This window comes from Phascolarctos cinereus, unplaced genomic scaffold (genome assembly GCF_003287225.1).
Source record: "Phascolarctos cinereus isolate Bilbo 61053 unplaced genomic scaffold, phaCin_HiC Scaffold_5;HRSCAF=322, whole genome shotgun sequence".
NCBI lineage: Eukaryota > Metazoa > Chordata > Mammalia > Diprotodontia > Phascolarctidae > Phascolarctos > Phascolarctos cinereus.
Window position 1 is genome coordinate 259,971,926 of NW_027555958.1, and position 19,533 is coordinate 259,991,458.

The 19,533-nt window shown below is 38.3% G+C and overlaps 1 protein-coding gene across 2 annotated transcripts; it reads right to left on the minus strand.

The window, feature by feature from the left end:
• Positions 1–577: 577 nt before the first annotated feature.
• LOC110193902 (zinc finger protein with KRAB and SCAN domains 4-like) lies at positions 578–18,285 on the minus strand. Of its 2 annotated transcripts, XM_078155774.1 has the most exons (7): positions 18,193–18,285; positions 16,491–16,978; positions 16,027–16,177; positions 15,117–15,199; positions 13,952–14,078; positions 10,844–11,473; positions 578–811 (listed from the first exon to the last, which is right to left on the minus strand). In XM_078155774.1, exons 2-7 carry the CDS (start codon positions 16,911–16,913, stop codon positions 786–788), a joined length of 1,440 nt encoding a protein of 479 aa, XP_078011900.1. In that variant the 5' UTR covers positions 16,914–16,978; positions 18,193–18,285; the 3' UTR covers positions 578–785. The 2 variants fall into 2 exon arrangements, with proteins under 2 accessions (XP_078011900.1, XP_078011899.1); XM_078155773.1 differs by lacking the exon at positions 578–811 and having other exon boundaries at positions 1,475–11,473.
• Positions 18,286–19,533: the final 1,248 nt, after the last annotated feature.

Sequence of the window (19,533 nt, forward strand, 5' to 3'; positions counted from 1 at the left end):
AGAGGAGATATGATATATAAAATTAAATACAATAAAAAGCTAATTAAGGCCACAAGAAATTCAAGGCCAGAGGAACAATTTTTAGCTTCAAGGAAGAAGTGGCACCTGAACTCAGTCCTGAAAGATTTCAACATGTGGAGACTTGGGAGGAAGAAGTATTTTTCTTTTTCAACATAAATCTTCAAGTCTATCATGTGTTACCTACTGTGCTAGGCTTTCTTGGGCACACATAAAACATGAGCCTGACTTAAGAGTTAGAAGGTAGAAGGTAGAAAAGAGAGTTAAACAATGAGATATTTTCAAAATATTATACAAATATGGAGGTATTTCCATCTAAGGAGATCAGGAAATGCTTCATAAAAGGAGGCAGCATTGAATCTGGGGCTTGAGGATGATTGGGCATTGGACAGGAAGATCTAAGTAGGGGTGGGATATAGGGAAAGGGTATCCCAGGAAAAGGGAACACTGTGAACAAAGCATCTTAGGATCATAGATTTAGTGATAAAGAGTCAAGAAGGGTAGGAGAAGTCAGAAAGGTAAATCTAGGAGAGTCAGTGTCAAAGAAACAAAGTACAAGTTTCAACAGTTTTAACATTTATTTTATGCTTCTCTTTAAGCTATAATTCACTTATTTCATCCTTTTTCTGCTTTAAAATCAAGGTACAAGGAGTGCCATCGTAAGGGAGTTTGCTGGTAGATAGTTTGTCCTTCAAAGGGCAATGGGCTCAAAGGATGACTTCTTTCTCTCTGAAAACAGCTCTCAGAAGAGACTTTCTGCTCCAGTCTCAGACATCCCCTGGACCTGAAGACCCTTGGGGAAGGTTAAGAACCTCATATCAAAATCATAACTTCTGGCAATACAATTGAACAGCAGTCCAAAATTTTCTCTAGGAAAGAAATTCACTTAATACTCAAAATAGTTCAGAAGTGCTATTGTATTCTTATGTATTCTTGTGTCCAGAAACTGCATGTTTAATCCTTATATGAAGAAGTCTGTGAATTTAAAACCATACTAAGGTTTATTGGATTTGCTTGCATAATAAACCCCTCTTCTTTTCTTATACTTTCTTATTTTTATTTTGGTTTAGTTTGGGGTTTGCTGTTGTTCTGTTTTATTTTGTTCAAGGCTGGCTTTCCCTATCTTACCCAGGATAGATTGCACAAGTACAATCAGGCCACTCATGGGCCTGATCCCATTACTGATTATCATGGGAGCTTTAACTTGCTCATTTTTGACTGGGCTGACTTGCCCATCCTTAGACAGCTTGGTGACTTTCCACTTCAAAGTATTCTCATATTCGTATCAAACTTAGGGATGGCATCCAATTGGCTTAGCACAATGTATCTCAGAACTCAGAGCTCGAGTGATCTACTAGCCTCAGCTTTCCTAATAATTGGGATTATAGTACCTGGCACATAGTAGGAGCTTAATAAATGTTTATTGAGTGACCACACCTAGCTCATACTTTCCAAATGAGCTTTAAACAAAATTTATTGAGCACTACTATGTCTTAATATTGTGCTAAGGGTCACAAAGGGGGTACAGAAAAGACATGATTTATAACCACAAGGAACTTATATAATGATGGAGACAAAGCACCTATACAAGAAATAGTAAAAATAAAATGAATGCAAGGCACAATATATGTGGCAGATGACATGGTAGGAAAAACCAACATACCTGGATGAAGTTGTACCTGAGGTATTTTTTAATTCTCACCTCAAAACAATTAGATTCAAAGTTACAAAGCAATGTTACAACATATTGTTTTATAACTTTATCGTTATTGTTTTGAGGTAATGCTAGATACCTAACACTTCTTACTTCCTTTATCCCATTAAAGATCCTGAAACTTTATTCAAGGAATATTTGTTGTTGTTCAGTCATTTCAGTCATGTCCAACTCTTTGTGACCCTATTTGGGGTTTTCCTGGAACTCAGTGGAGTGGCTTGCCATTTCCTTCTTCGGCTCATTTTACAGACAAGGAAACTAAGACAAAATAGGATTACACAGGATGACACATCTAGTAAGTGTCTGAGGCCAGATGAGTCTTCCTTACTCCAGGCCCAGCAGTCTAACCACTGTACCACCTGGCTGCCCAAAGAAATATATAGAAAGTTGTTCATGAAAGGGTTAGAGAAGATAACCTCAATAAAAGATAAATTTTATTACTAAGCTTCACCGTTTTGGGTTCCCTTGGTCCAGAGAAAGAAGCCTCACTTGACTTCTCCCAAAGGACTTGGAGTGGCCTGGAACATAAAGGAAGGAAGGCAGGCATTTGTCCTTTACTGATACCCAGAGGTCCAGGTTTTTGAAATCAGCTTGGGTCACAAACCCAGGTTACAGAAAAGTGATAATTAGGGACAGATAAGCAAATGCTGAGTTATTCTCCTCTACCATAACCTTGGCTAAAAGCTCCTGACTGCTTCTTTTAACTCTTTGCTCTGATTTCATAGAAACAAGATTACAGGTTCAGAGCTTGTAGAACTTTAGAAACCATCTATTCTATCCTTTCTCATTTAACAGATAAAGAAAATGAGGACTAGGGTGGTTTAAGTGACTAGCCTAATATCACAAGGCTAGGAACTCTGAATTCAAATTATGTTATATAATGCTGCCTTAGTAATTAATAATCTTTTAAAGAAACATTCAAAAGTCCTCTACTGGGAGCCAAAGTCACAATTTAAACCCATTTATACCAATAATTGTGAAAATACAACATTGTGATGGCTCTATTGTTTGCAAAAACCAGTAGGATTATTCATTGTTCATTGGACAGTTTATTTTAACCAGAAGAATAAAGGCTACCAGTGCTGGGCATAATGCACTGCACACAGTAAGCACATTATAAATGTATATTGAACTGAAGTCTGATTCCAATACTCACCTGTTTAATCCTCATTTCTTCATTTATAAAATGGGATCAATAATACCTGTATTATTACTTTAGCTACTTCACAATTGAGAAAATTAAATTGATTCTATATTATTTATTGACGCTATTCACAATTAATTGATTTTGTCCTGTAACTGCATAAGTCATAGCTCTTTATCTCTGGACTTAATACAGGAATTCAACTGTCTTGTAATAAGCTATCTCTAGAAATCGAGTTCTCTTGCTAATCACTGTTCTATTTTTGCCTCAAGTAAATCTGCTATTTTTGAGAAAGGCAGGTGGACACCAAGGAGTCTGGTCTAGTATCTTTAATACCACCAGGCCATCCTTTAAGGATGCCTGGTTTGCTAGTCAAAGAAGTCTGGTCCACAACCTCTGACCTTGCAGCTGAACTTAAACAATAAACATTTCTTAGTCACAAAAGGGAATAAGGGGAGTTGTTCCTAGTCCCTCATTCACAACTTCTAACTAATCATATTGTTTCCCATGCCTCAACTCTGTAACCAATTATACTGATTTCACCATTTATGATGTTAAACTCTTGTAAGCAATTATAACTTGTTCCCTGCCTAAGAAGTCCTATTTTTTGTTCTGTATTCCCCCAAAACTATAAAAGGGAGCTGTACTTCTTCTTGGGGTCATTGACTTAACTGAGATAGCCACTGACCTACTTTACTACCAGGTTCAGACCCTACTAATAAACTATTATCCTGATTGGAGATAATGTGCCTCAGTTTACTTTTGTTGAATTTCACTCGTAACACAAAGTTGTTGGAGGGGGCAGCTGGGTGATGCAGTGAATAGAGCACCAGCCCTGGATTCAGGAGGACTTGAGTTCAAATTGGGCCACAAACACATAATACTTACTAGCTGTGTGACCCTGGGCAAGTCACTTAACCCCACTGCCTAGACAAAAAAAAACACAGAGCTGTTGGGAGGAAAGTGTTTTATAAACCCTTAAATAATCAGATAGATAGGTAAGTTACTACTACTATTAGTATGGGCCAACTGCCATCAAATAGCATTGCCATCAAAACACATGGTTTGCTTCCTTAAGAAAGTTTCATGCATAAAAACCCAGTAAGTTCAGTAAGGGCAGATAATGTATCTTTGATTTCTTTTGTTCAGTGTCTACTACATGATTCTGCATCCTTCATATATACTTGATTGAAAAATAAGAATTCACCTTTGAAGGAAACAAAACAGGGGTTATAAGAAAGTTATAATCAAAAAGGAAAATAAAAATGTCTCATTGCTAAATTATTTGCTATTGTTACACAAAGAGATGTTGGTTATAGCATAAAGGATTTGGAATTAGCACTAAATGGAAGACTCAAAGCATAAGGTTGTAACCATTTGTAATGTTGGTATTAAATGAATGATCATCTGCTGATACATCTTACTTTCTGGACTGGAGACAATCTGAAGCATAGTTGGCATAATTTCAGGAAGAAGAGCCCTTTATTGGAGTAGAAGAATTAATATTATTCAAGAGGGAGTAGTGCTAAAAGCAGGGAGAGGAAAATTAGGTTGTAAACTATTACAGATCTAACAGTGTTTATCAGTAATATCTGGCCCAATCAATACTCCTTGAATGTGAATAAAGTTTCCTGCCTTAAGAAACAGTGAAAGGAAATCCAGGAAGCCTTATGTGAATTGAGGCACAGTGAAATGAGCAGAACAAGAACAATCTGCACAGTAATAGCAATATTGTAAAACTGTAAAAGACTTAGCAATTCTGATGAATACAATGAACCACTAGAATTCCAAAAACTCATGATGAAAAATGCAATGGACTGAGAGACTGGTTGAAGCACATTTTTTCCCCTTGATTTTGTACCCACCATCAACCCTGAATATGGCTAATGTGTTAATATGTTTTACATGATTTCACATATATTTGAGGTACTGTATTTCTTGTCTTCTTAATGGATGGAGTAGAGGTGGAGACAGAGAATTTGGAACTGAGAATAAAAATAAAATTGAATTTAAGAAACAGTATGAGGAAAAAATTAATTATAGAATATTAAATATGTGACTACAAATGGGGATACTGGACTTTATCTATGAGGAAGTTATTGCAAGTTTTCTTGCAAGAAGTGAAATGCTTACTGGTACACTTATTTTGCATTTATTTTCTCTATCAATGTAAAATGCATATGTTTTCTCTGTCACGTAGAACATCACTTCTTAAACTGTGCACTTTGCACTATGGATACCTTCAGGCCACATAATATCAAGGAATGCTGCAGAAACTCAAAAAGGGATCTCGAGTGGAAAAAGTTTAAGAAGTCTTGATATAGGATGATATTTGGACTGAAGGACACAAAAATGGTTAATAGGGAGTTGATACCCAAGACAACAGGAAGATAGTAGGAAAATATCCTTGATGTATTGTCTTCACCAGACCTAAGATGAACTATATCCCGAGGCACTTAAAGAAGTAGCAGATGTGACTGGACCATGCAGAATGAAAGAGGTACCACAAAACTAGCGATGGAGAAATATCCTGATTTTCAAGAAAAGTAAAGAGAATGTAACCTGACTTCCAAGTAAGTTTGAACACATTACCATATTTCTAAATGAACATTTAGAAAAGGAAGTAGTGATTAAAAAGAACCAACATGTCTTCATTAAAACAAATCACGTTTATGTCAATAGAGGGAGAAAATTTTTTTACAAAGTTCAACTGTTTTATCCTTAAAAAAAACCCTACAAATAATAGGCATAGGATTTTGAAAATATGATTTTAAAAAAACTATCCAAAACCAAATATGCATCATACATAATGGGAAATACTAGAAGCTTTCTCAATTAATACAGAAGTAAAGAAAAGATGTCCTTTTTTCCTACTATTATTTGACAAGAGTTCTAGAAATGCTAGTGGTAGCAATAATACAATAGAAAGAAATGAAGGAAATAAAGATAGGTAAAGAAAAGTTTAAACTATCCCTATTTTTTGATGACATAAGGAATCAGCAAATAAAAAAAAACAATGGATAGCTTCAGTAAACGAGCAGGCTACAATATAAACCCACAAAAATCAATGGCATTTCCACATTACAATAACAAAATCCAGGAAGTAATAACGGAAAGGCAAAGTCCCATTTAAAATAACTACAAAGGCAGAGCCAAGATGGCAGAGTAAAAACAGTGACTTGCTTGAGCTCTCTCCAAAACCCCTCCAAAAACCAGTAAAAAATTACTCTAAACAAATTCTAGAGTAACAGAAGCCACAAAAAGACAGAGTGAAACAAATTTCCAACCCAAGATGACCTGGATTGTTGATGGGAAAGGTCTGTTGCACCTAGCTAGAAGAGAACAGTTCAGCATGGGCAGTGCAGGCAATTACGGGGCCTCAGTGAATCTGGAGCAGACCTCAGGAGACTAAATGACTGGCAGTTGTGGTGGTTTCCAGACTTCTCAACCCACAAACTCGAAAGACAACTTAGAAGGTCAGTAGAAAAGGTCTGTTGGAGCTGGGTGAGAGAGGAGCTCGAGGGGCAGTGGAGCAGTGGATAGAGCACCAGCCCTGGAGTCAGGAGGACCTGAGTTCAAATCTGGCCTCAAACACTTAACACTCACTAGCTGTGTGACTCTGGGCAAGTCACTTAACTCCAATTGCCTCACCAAAAAAAAAAAAGGAGTTCTAGAAATGTTAGCTATAGCAGTAAGTTAAGGGAACAAAATCAACTGGAAAAACATAAAGAAAGAGGAGAGAGGAGCTCAGTCTGGCCCCAGCTACTTCTGGAGCTTTCAACCCACAGACAGTAAGGGGATTGAGCAGGTGATCAGAGGGGGATTGCAGGGATCTCTTTCCTGGTGCTGAGGCAGGATTCTCTTGCTTTGCCCATGCTTGGATATGGGTCACAGTTCTGAGTGGTGGTCCTGGGGTGAGGAGAAGGGCTGGTGTAGATGGAATTCTCCTCACAGTTCCAAGGCAGAAAAGAGTGCTTGTGATCACTCATAGACCACAGCACAGGCCAGGAAAGAAGTAAACACCTCTCCTTTGATCACACCACCTTAGAAGAACTGAAAATTTACAGGTCCCTAGAAGTATCTCTGAAAACAGCTGCACAGAACTCCTGAAGCTTGGAACAGCACGCCCTCCACACTGGAAGCAGAGCCCTACCTTAACAAAGAGTTAAAATGTCAAGTAATTGGCTGGGAACATGAGCAAACAGTAGAAAAAACTCAGACTATAGAATCTTACTTTGGTGACAAAGAAGATCAAAACCTACAGGTAGAAGAAGAGAACAAAATCAAAGCTCCTACATCCAAAGCTTCCAAGAAAAATAGAAATTGGTCTCAGGCCATTGGTCTCAGATTTTGAAAATCCAGTAAGAGAAGTAGAGGAAAAACTGGGAAGAGAAATGAGAATGATGCAAGAAAATCATGAAAAATGAGTCAACAGCTTGCTAAAGGAGACTCAAAAAAATACTGAAGAAAACACCTTAAAAAATAAAATAAAATATCTAGAAGTCAATCTACTATAGCAATTCAATACCTCTATACATACAAATATAAAATGCTACTCAAAAAAAAGTAGAACTTAAATAATTAAAAGGATATTCAGTATTCATCACCAGACTATGTTAATATAATAAAAATGGCAATGCTACAGTAGTAATTTACAGATTCAGTGCCTATACTAAACCAGCCTACCAAAGGGATACTCTGTAGAGCTAGACAAAATAATAATAAAAAAAATTATTTAGAGAAACCAAAGATCTAGAACATCAAGGGAAACAAAGAGATACAATTGGAGGAAAGGAAGAATAGCACTTGCAAACATCAATCTACAATACAAAGCAGAATTCATCAAAAGTATTTTGTACTGGTTAAGAAACAGAAAACCGGATCAATGGAACAGACTACACAAAGAAGAATCAGAAATAATTGAACTCAGAAATTTGAGTTGAACTCAAGTCCATAAAACTTGAAAACATAAATTTCTAGAAAAGAATTTCCTATCTGATAAGAATTAACTAGAAAAACTGGAAGTAGTGGCAGAAATTGGGTTTATACCAATATATTACATCACCTATCACAAAAAAGGTAAAAATGTATATGCAATTGAATATGAAATATAAAAAATCAGGAGAGAAGCAAATCACATATTTTTCTTAACCAAACAAGGTATAAAGGTTATAAACAAGATATAAAAGTTAATTTCAAATTGCATACGTTTGAAACTTTTTCATAAATAAAATAAATGTAACCAGGGTAAGAAGTGACACAGTTAACTCAGGGGAAAAAATTTGAATCAAATATCTTAGATATGGGTGTAAGAGCCAAATTACATAGAAAATTAACACAAATATATGACAGAAAGTCAGTCCCCAATATATTGGAGATCAAAATATATGAAAAAAAAAGAAAAATTGCAAACTATTAACAATCATGTGAAAGAATACCCCAAATTTCCAATGGTAAGAGAAAAGCAAATCAAAACAACCCTAAAGTCCCTTTCCCTCATGCCCAGCAAATGGACAAAGATAATAAAAGATAAGAACAGTTAGTGTTGGAGGAGATGTGGAAAAACAGTCACAGAAATACATTTTTTTTGGTGGAGCTAGGAATTGTAACTATTCTAGAAAGCAGCTTGGAATTACATAAAAAAAAGTGATGAATATGTTCATACCTTTCGACCCAGAGACTCCAGTTCCCAATAAGGTCAATGATAAAAAGAAAGGCCCCATATATACCAAAATACTTATAGTAACATCTGTTGTGCTAGCAAATAACGGGTAATAAAGTAGATGTCCATTGAACTGGGAATGGTTAAAGGAATTTAGGTACATGAATGTAATAGAATATTTCTATGACAGGAAAACTTTCATAATGACTACAACAATACAAAATGGAAAGAAAACAAAACAACTGAAAATGATAAAAATTGGTCCCAAAAAAAACAGATATGAGAAGACATAGGAGTGGGGATCACCCATATAGATATTACATATAATATCAGACTTTTTCAACGTCAGAGTAGCTAAATTTTTCTTCTTTTTAAAAATTATTTAATATAACATATGGCTTTCTGGGAGGGAATGGTTGAAGGGATATAGTACAATATAAAAACAAAGTATATAAACAAAATTTATTTTTAAAAACTATAAAAGAAATCTATGTCCTTTTTGGGGGAAGTGGACACAGGGTCACTAACCTAGATCTGGAAAATACTGTAGAAGAGCAGAACATTTGACTCTCATGATACTCTTTTGGACAAGATGGAGAGATGAGAACTAGATGAGAGATTTTAACTTTTTTTTGTATCACAGACTCCTTCGGCAATCTAGTGAAGCCTATGAACCTCTTCTCAGAATAATGTATTTAAACGCATAAATAAAACATATAGGATTATAAAAAAATTACACTGAACTAGTTACCAATTTTTTTTTAAGTTCAAAGACCCCAAGTTAAGAATTCACTGAAAGAAGTATCTGATAGTGAGCCCCAGGAATCTGTGCTTAGTCCTGTGTTATTTAATATGTATATCAGTGACTTGAAGAAAAGGTCAGATGGAATGCACAATAGAAAGTGTGCTGGATATGCAGTCAGAAGAAACTAATTCTGCCCAAATACCAGTTTTGCTACTTACTACCTGCGGGACCTGAAACCTTAACATGTCCAGGTCTCAGTTTTTTCATTTACAAAAGGAAAGGGTTCGACTAAGTGACCTCTAACTTCTCTTCTAGATTTAATGAATGCCTGTCAGATTAATAGATAAAGCAAACATGAAAGGGATTGCTAACACAACGATGAACAAGTTAGGATCCCAACAAACCTTGAGAGATTCTACAGTTGGCCAGTTCTAATGAGATGAAGCAGAGTTGGAGTAAATGTAAAGTCTTACACTGGGTTCAAAAGTCACTTTCACAAGTACAAGATTGGGAAGGTATTGCTAGTTTGTATAAAAAAAATCTGGGGGATATGGTGGGTTTCAAGTTCAATGAGACAATGTAATAAATGTTAACATAAACTTAGGCTACATTTAGAAAGGCATAGAGTCCAGAAAGCAGATGATCCTACTGTACTCTGCTTTGGTTAAATCACATCTGACATACTATGCTCAGTCACAGGCACTATATTTTAGGAAAATCATGGATAAGCTAGAACAGGGGTGAAGAACTTGTGGCCTTCTAGGTAAGTGTGGCCCTTTGAATCCAAACTTCCCAGGATAAATCCCTTTATTAAGAGGATCTGTTCTGAGAAGTATGGATTCAGTCAAAGGGCCACACTTGAGGACCTAGAGGGCCACATATGGCCTGGAGGCTGCAGGTTCCCTATCCCTGAACTAGAGTGTCAAGAGGTTAACCAAAATGGTGATGGCCATCTGAAGGAAGTAGGTGTTTAGCCCTGAGAAGAAAAGATATAGCTTTCTAAGTATTTAAAAAGCTTTTTCATGGAAAAGGAATCAGACTTCTTGTATTTAGTCCACAAGTATAGCCACGAGTAGAAGTTGGAGAGGTGGATTTGCTAAGCTAAAGCCTTAGTAAAAGGAAGAACTTCCTGATAATTAGAGCTATCCAAAAGGAGGTAGTCAGTTCTCATCACTGGAAATCTTTAAGTAAAATCTGATGGCCATTGGTCAGGTATTTTGTAGAACTGATTTTTTTCAAGTACATGGACTCTGAAGTCCTTTGAATTCTGATTCTATAATTACAGACACTCTGAGATGGCATTTCAAAATACTTCAATTCTAGTGTTTACTTGTTACACTGATAGAGGCTTTTGTCTTTTGTGACTTCTTTGATGTTTAATAAGGTAGGGATTCTGATTAAAAGCTCTTCCACCCTCATTACACTAATGTTTTTCCCCTGCATGGATTCTCTGATGTTCAGCAAAACCTGTGAACCCAGTAAAATTCTTCTCACATACCAAACATTTATATAGCTCTTGTCCTTCAAGTTTTCCCCATTGTGTTTCTACCTCTTCCTTACCTTCACAGGCCTCTCTGTGCTCAGGATCATGAAAAAATCTATTACCAATGTGGATTCTCTGATGTCTGAGAAGATGTGAACTACGCCTGAAAGCTTTTCCACATTTACTACATTGATAAGGCTTCTCCCCAGTATGGATTCTGTGATGTTCAAGAAGGCTGCAGCTCTGACTGAAAGTTTTCCCACAGTCATCACATTCATAGGGTTTCTCCCCTGTGTGGATTCTCTGATGTTTAATAAGATCTGAGCTGTGACTGAAGGCTTTCCCACATTCTTCACATTCATAAGGTTTTTCTCCAGTGTGGATTCTCTGGTGTATAATAAGGGCTGAACTCCCAATGAAGGCTTTCCCACATGTATCACACTCATAAGGTTTTTCACCAGTGTGGATTCTCCTGTGCTTACTCAAACCTGAACTTTGAGCAAAACATTTCCCACATTCATCACATTTATACTGCCTTCTTCCAGTAGTGTTTCTCTGTTTTTTTTCTAACCTGTTTTCTTGTTCACAAAACTCTCCACCCTCTAGACCCCTGGGAATTTCTCCACTAAATTGGCAAGATGGGTGCAATTCTGCAGGAAGTTCTTGTTTTTTAACTGATTCTCTGATATCCATCTTGAGTTCACCATCTGAAACAATAAAGACATCATCAAATGTTAATATGGCATGTCAGAGGCAATGTTCCATAGAAGTAGGAGCCTTAGTCTTAAATTAGGTTTGCATAACATCTTTGCCACCTGATTTCTGTGTTACTCTTCCTAAGCCTCAAGTTCCTTTCCACATAAAATGAGGATAATAATACTTATACTACCCCTCACAGAGTCTTGTGAAGGTGTTTTGTAAATGTGAGCTGTGGTGCTAGGATGTGAAATAGATGTGAGCTGCTATAATAACAAGAAAAAGTCTGTGGGAGAGTGATGAATACAGATCTTTAATATTTACTAAGAATATACAGCCTGTATCTTTCTGCATCATTCCATCTTGAGGCTGATGATGTAACTGGGAGACTAAGCAGAATACTAGATAAGAAGCTTAGGTATGACAGAGCCTGGTCAACTATAAAAACATACTGCATACTATAAAAAGTAATAAGGAATGGAGATCCCAGGGCACATGCAAAGAATAAATATAAAGAGCTAATAAGGACTGGAGAAAGACAGCAGTCTCCTTTTCTAGATCATCCACCCATGTCTTACCCTTATAGTTAGTACTGTGATCTGGGCCCTAAAACATTAGAAGTTCTCCTTCTGTAGTGGTCCCTACAAGTGAGAAATTCATAATTTAACTCAGAGAAGGCCTCATAGCTTCTAACAATGATGCAAGTCAAGGAACAAAGTCTAAATAAAGACTAATTCTCCACAAGTTCTTACCCAAGGAGACCATGTACCTATAATTCTCCTGACTGTCACCTCTACAGAGGTTCATTTCAGATGGCTCCAGCTGCTCCCACTCATCAGGAGTTAGAGACAAGGCTTTATCTTCCATCAATTACCAGCATATGCAGATGACTCCAAAAATCTGTGCATCTGGCTCTAGTCTTTCTCCTTAACTCCAGCCCCCCATCACCAAATGCCTATTGGATTCTAAACAAATGTCCTATAAACATTCTAAACTTGATACTTCCAAAACAAAAATCATCTTTCCCTCATAGACATTCTCTGCTCCTTCTTAACTTCCCCTTTCTGCTAAAGGTACCACCATCTTCCAGCACATCTACCATAGCACATCACATCCACCAGCATACCACATCAACTACAGCACATTTGCTCTGTCTTGTAAATTCTACCTTTACAATATCCTTTACATCTACCTCCTTCTCTCCATTCATACAGCCAGCACCCTAGTTCAGGCACTCATCATTCATAGCCTAACCCAAAGGTGTCACACACATAGCCTACAACACTCCCCAGCATAGTCTACCAGATTAAAATGTAATTGGGAAATATTTAACAAAATAAATAAAAGTACAATAGGATATAATGTCAATATGTGGTTTTCTAAGTCAATATGCAGACTGCACAGAACCTTATGTATGGTTTAGAGGGCCTCATTTCTATTTGAGTTTGACACCACTGGCCTATACCACTGAAATAACCTAACAGACCACTGTTCTCCCCATCTCCAATCCACTCTCCATACAGCTGCAAAATTAATATCCCTAAATAATAGGTCTGACCATGTCACATCCTCTGCTGAAGAAGCTCAATTTGCCTTTCCAATAAAATATAAACTGTTTGTTTTTCACAGTTTTGCTCTAGCCTATTATTACTCTCTTTCATGTACTTTATGTTCTAGCCCAATAACTTATGGCTCCCTATACATGGTACTGCATCTCCTGTCTTAGTGCCTTTGGACAAACTGTGTGATATACTTCTACCTCAATCTTCACTTCATATAATCTTTAGCTTCATTCAAGGTTCATCTCAAGTGAAGTCTATGCTAATCATCCCTTAATTTCTAGTGCCCTCCACCCTGGAAATTATTCTATTTGCCTTGTGTATATTTTATATTTGTTTTTCTACATATATATTATTCCCATCAATAGATTATAAACTTAAAGTCAGAGACCATTTTGTTTCTGTCTCTGTATCTCTAGCACCAAGCATAGTGCCAAACATACAATCAACGATTAATAAATTCTTATTGAATAAATAAAGGAAAAGGTAAACAGGTAATCTTTTTCTGACATTGACAAAAAGAACAACAAAGATGGGTATTCAGGTAACACGTAAGAAAATTGTGCATTTCTAAACTTTGTGAAGGTCAGCATCTGATATAAGCAAGGAGCTGTCAGTTCCTACAAAAGTGGTTTAAAAAAAAGTGGTAAAAAGAATTCTGGACTAGATGCAGAGGAGACCTAAATTCTAATTCTAGCTCTGCCACTAACTAGGTGGCATGACCAAGGCATTTAACCTTTATGCACTTAGATTACATTATCTTTAAGGTTCTTTCTAGGTCTAAAATTCTATGCTTTGAAGGAATCATCTCAAAGCTCTCCTTCTGTAGTGGTCCCTAACAAGTGAGAAATTCATAATTTAACTCATAGAAGGCCTCATAGCTTCTAACAATGATGCAAGTCAAGGAACTAATTCTCCATAAGTTCTTACCCAAGGAGACCATGTACCCATAATTCTCCTGACTGTCACCTCTACAGAGGTTCATTTCAGATGGCTCCAGCTGCCCCCACTCATCAGGGGTTAGAGACAAGGCTTTATCTTCCATCTTTAGCAACCCCTGAAACAAAAGGAAATCTCCAATTTCTACTGTTCCATTGCTGAGATCTACTGAGAATGCTATGAAGGAAAACAAGCTTAGAAATAAAACTATAAGTACTTTACCAAAGAGCAGAATAATCATCTTTACCAAGAAAACAAAATCAATAGTCTTTAAAGGAAGAGAATCAGTAAGACATGATCTCATCACAAACAATAAATATCTAGAACAAGTATTTCCATCTATACAATGAAATAATATACAGCAGAGGATTTAGAAAACAAAGTACTGTAACAATAACAACTGTGGAGATCTCAAGAAGTACAAAGAAAATTAGATTAAAAAAAAACAGGAACAGACCTAAGTAAAGAATTTAACATAGAAAACATCATAGAATTAATAACAGCCCAGGAAAGATGGAAAAGATCAAGTATGAAGATAAGGGTAGAGATATGGACAAAAGAGAAAGAACCTCTTGTGCAACCCAGAATTTGAAGTACATATAAAAGATATTTTGTTCAATTAAATATTTTTAAGCCTAGTACTGTTGCTGTTGTTGTTGTTTGGTCATTTTTGATCGTGTCTGACTCTTAATTACCCCACTTGGACTTTCCTTGGCAAAGACATTGCAGTGGTTTGCCATTTCCTTCTCCAGATCATTTTACAGATGAGGAAACTGAAGTAAAATAGGGTTAGGTGACTTGCCTAGGCCAGATTTGAATTCAGGAAGATGAGTCTTCCTAACTCCAGGTCTGGTACTCTCCACTGCACCACCTAGAAGCCAAAGGCCAATATACATATAAACTAAAGAAAAAAGAAAGGTATCTAAGACTATTAAAGCAAGACTATTTGGTTTAGAGTTTAAGAAAGATGGTGATTAAGAAGTCTAGGCGTGTATAGTCTAAATCTGAATGGGTCTTGCATCAGGGCCAAAGAACTTGGGCTAAGTTTCCTTGTAGGGAGTTTACTGAACAAGTTCTAGAAGAAAGGGAGGAGACAAGACCATAATTAAGCAGCAGCCCTGGGGTCCCTGTGAGGACATCTGGGGCAGTAGCTCACCTGAAGCCTCGGAGTGGGAAGCACAACTGCTGTTTCCAGGTCTTTATAGCTCCCTTTTGGGAAGTAGGCAGGAACTTGGAGAGCTATGGAAAAAGAAAAGAGTCTTGATTGAGACCAGGTCTGCCATGTAGCCTCCCCTCACTGTGGAAATAGGAATCCTTAATCTATACATTAAGTATCTATATCCATATGGTATATTCAAAATTGTAGACTATATGCCCAAAAGCCCAATTTCTATTCCTGTTATTCTTAAGGCCTGAAACAAACACATATATTTCATTTACTCTGTCTATATTATACACCTAGTGTGCAACACCACAGGAGCTTTCTAGAAGGGCCTTAAGGATGGTGTGGAATCTGGGGAAGGAAATAGGAAAAAAGGAACACACTTCCAGGCAGCTGTCACATAATCACCATAGACATGTAATAACAGATAATAATAATAACATGCAATAATCAGATTACACCACAAATGCCTCATGGAAGGAGATATCCTAGAATGTTCATTTTTCAGGGAGCCTTTTCAACTGTGGGAGGAGGAAGGGGTGTTTTTACTAGAAGTCACATAGAAAACACCCCCAATGACTCCTACACTGAGCACAAGAGATTAGTTAGGCTAAATTCATGGTAGTTAAACTGCAAAATCAGGACTAATAGAAAATTCTGGCTGACACTGTCCACATCATAATTCTTGTACTATTTTATTATTGAGACTTATAAAAGAATAATTTTTTAAAATATCACTACCATCTCAGTGTATTTAGTAAATCTCTGAAAGACACTGAAAGTTGACAATGGGTTTAAAGAACTGTATTTGTGATTGTCTCTGTTACTCTATTAGGAATAGCTCTTGATCAAAAGGGTACTTCTTTTCAGTTTTTGGGAGACCTCAGAAGACCCTAACACTTACCTCTCTCTTGGAGGGAGTGGAGTTCCTGAGATTCACACTTAAGTTTGGTCTCCACAGGCTGGAGCTGTATACTCCACTGGGATTCCTGGGCTGAGTTCAGAGGAGTCATCTTGTTCCAAAGCCCTTCCTTTCCCTGTATACTGGCTGGGACCTGGAGGCAAGCAATTAGGTACATTTTTGCATCTGAGAGAATCACTATGAGACCTAGAAATAATACCTCAGAAAAAAAAAACTGGCATAAAATGAGACAGGAGAAAACAGCCTCAGGGACATAATTCATCATATGACCTTAATACAAACATAACTACAACAAGTTTTTCTCAACCACTAGCCTAATATCCCACCCTTTCAGGCTTTGAAATTACCCCTTTAATCTGCCTTAGTCTCCCCTAGGGCTGATATAATCAGATTGGCATAAACTAGTAGAGTAACACTTTTACTAACAAATCACCTTTCCTTTTTACCTCCTGTCCTGATTCATCAAACTCTTTTTCCAAATCTTCCAACAGACTCACTGCCTCCTCTCCAGTCTCTGGATGATGGTTCAAAACCCAGGACTGGAGCTCCTCAGGTAGGATACTCAGGAACTGTTCCAGCACCAGCATTTCCAGAATCTGTTCTTTTGTACAACTTTCTGGCCTCAGCCATTGGCAGCAAAGCTCCCTAAGCTGACTCAGAGCCTCCCGAGGCCCAGGGGTATCTTGGTAGCAAAAATTCCTGAAGTGATGCCTAGACATCTCCCAGGTGGAGGGACTGCTTCTGTGTAAACTAGATTTCCGTACACAGCTGCGTCCTTCCTCTTCTTCCATCTTCACTGCCAGAAGTCCTAACTGTTCTTTAGGAGCCTGGTTGTCCAAGGCTGCAGCATCCCTGGATCCTGTAGCCATTCTGTGTTAGAATAGTTCATTAGGGGGCTCACTCCAGCTGAGGTTTTTGCTCTTTCAGGAACTTCCTGAAGGATGAGAAATCATTACAGGCTCATGAAAAAGTCTGCTAAAAGCTACTTTATGTACATGTTAATGGAGGGCCAGTCAGCAGTAAGGAAGCACTGACAGTTGCATTACAGCAGAGAAAGATGATATGGGATGAAATGGAATATGATGCAAACTTAAGGAGGAATAACACTGAATGAGTGACTGAATGAATGATGGCACCTTTGTTATAATTATGTTGATAAGAACAAGGCATAGTGAAGTTGGATCCTGACAAAGATTAAAGCTTGAACAAAGACTCTATTGTAATGTATTAGTTGTACCTGTGATGCCTGGTGTGAATCTAAGAAGAGTTGTTTTTAACAGATGATAAGGATAGAGGAAAAAGCCAACCTATATAAATTATGAACCGAATGGCACGAATTGTTTACATGCTTAAGGCCAGGGATAAGTCAAAAGAAGAGTTTTAGAAAAGAGCCGTCCCCAGCCTCGATAAAAGGTGAGCTTTGAATTACTTACACCTAAAATCATTTAGGAGTAGTAATTTAAGTCATTTGCCCTGCTACAAGATGAATAAGCGCAAGCCACTAAGTACTCTTTCTGAAGAATTTAGACCTAAGAGTGATTTTACATAACCAGTTTCCATTGTAATGTAACCCCAAGAAAATGAATGAAGAAAATAAGGAAGAAACATTTATCCAGAGCAAGCAAGGAGCTAACGGAAACGTTAACTGGAAAATAGTTCTAGTTTTTCAGGCTACAAGGCTCTGAGGACCCCCGGGTGGCTCCTCCCGGCAAAAAAAAATAAAAGTGCACCTGCTTCGGGACATAGGTCCCCAACAAAGCCCCTGAGCTTCCTTCGGCGCCTCCACTGACGCAGGGAAGATGGATTCCTTCCAGCCAGGTTTCCATCCACCATGCCCTGAGTCGCTAGCCCAGAGAAGGTGGCCTGGGGCTGGAGCTGGGCGCAGGGCGTAGGAGGCGCCGGGGACAGAAGGCTACCGAGCTAGGCAGGGGGAGGGAGCGACCCCTCCCACCAGGCGCCTCTGTGTGACGACAAAGCTCCTTCCTCCCCCAGGATCCCAGTTTTTTTCTTTCCTCTTTCCTTTTTCCGACCGCAGGTCGGTCCTTCGGCGGGTCTCTATACCGATCCTGGGGCTGGCTGTGGCGGTGGGAAGCCGCACAGACTTAGCCCCGGAATCCCCCGGGTGTATTTCCCTTCCGCCCCGCTCACCTGGAGAGCCTAAGGCTGGCCCGTGCGGCCTTAAAGCATGAAGGAGGAAACGTCAGGTTGAAGCAGTCCGCGGCCAAGACCAAAGAAACCCACACGCGGAACTCCCGGCGCGGGCTCAGCGGAGCCGAAGCGAGGGAACCACAGGCACTTCCGGGCCACGCTAGCACCCAGTCTCGGTGATTTTCTCTCATTCTTGACCTAAAAATTAACCCTTGAGGGCTTACTCCCAGAGAGTGTCTTCGTGGAGCTCTATGAGAACCTGGAAAATGTCCCTGTTGTAGGAGTGTATTGGAGCTAGATCCCCCTTGCTAGTGAGAGCCAGTTGTTAAATTTTTAATGTGAGAATTTACACCTGTGGAAATGGGCAAATACTTAGGGTTTGATTTATTGTTTTGCCAGTTGGAAAATTATGGAGAAAAAATGTGTTAATGATGCAGATAAAACTTAAAACAATGTCCTCTGCACTTTTTTTTTCCTGGAGAGATTGTTGTTAAACGTTTCCACCAGCACACCCCATAGTGAACTGCTAGATGGCAGATTGTGAGATGTGGGAATTTTAGATACTTTAGTCTAAAAATGAGAAAAATTTAGCCCGAAGATAGGGCTTTTCAGTGAGTACTTTTAGTTCCAGCTGATGAGGGTTGAGAGGTTTGGGACCCCTCAAAAACCAAAGTACAAGATGGGTCATCTGGAATGAATTCACAAACTCAAGCAATCTTTAAGCCAAGTTGCAAAAAGTTTATTGTTCTGCTTTTCAGCTGGCAAGGATTCTTAAGGAACCTGCAATCTTAAAACAGTATAGCTAAAGTTTATATAGTATAAAATATGATAAGACTTGTGTCAAATGCACTAATTAGGTGATTCAGGGCGGGATTAGGGAGTAGTTAAGGAGTGGTCAGTTCTTGGCACTTGTATCTACTGTGCAGGCAGGTTTACCCAGAGTTCACTGGGAAAAGCCCTCAAGGCAGGCCACATGGAGGTGTGGTTTTAGGTCTGCTACTTCACTAAGTTAACTAGCGGTCTGGGACAACTGAGAGTTGTCCAGTCTGCCACCAATCAATGTCTTGTTTGACAACATAGATGTAGGGAGTATACATATGTCTTAAGTCTAGAAAACAATTAATGAGGAGTCCAGGATGTAGATAATGAGGTAGGTAGGTAGAATAGATAGTTCAGTGGGTGAAATGTCTTCATGACCCAGTGCAAAGCCAGTTCAAACTAATAAATCCTTCAGGTACTGTTTGGAACTGCACCAGGGAAAGAGATAAGGGTCTTTCTGGGGCCCACTCATGAATAATTGCTAGGCATAATGCCCTTGGGCTGGGGAGGAACTGTCAGAGA

What these genes read in the sequence shown, in the direction of transcription:
- LOC110193902 (XM_078155773.1), bottom strand. Translation starts at nt 16,913, where the DNA reads ATGGCTACAGGATCCAGGGATGCTGCAGCCTTGGACAACCAGGCTCCT. An exon ending in CCACTCCCTCCAAGAGAGAG is followed by an intron (nt 15,200 to 16,026) that starts GTAAGTGTTAGG and finishes CTTTTTCCATAG; the next exon opens with CTCTCCAAGTTCCTGCCTAC. An exon ending in TTCCCACTCCGAGGCTTCAG is followed by an intron (nt 14,079 to 15,116) that starts GTGAGCTACTGC and finishes CTTTTGTTTCAG; the next exon opens with GGGTTGCTAAAGATGGAAGA.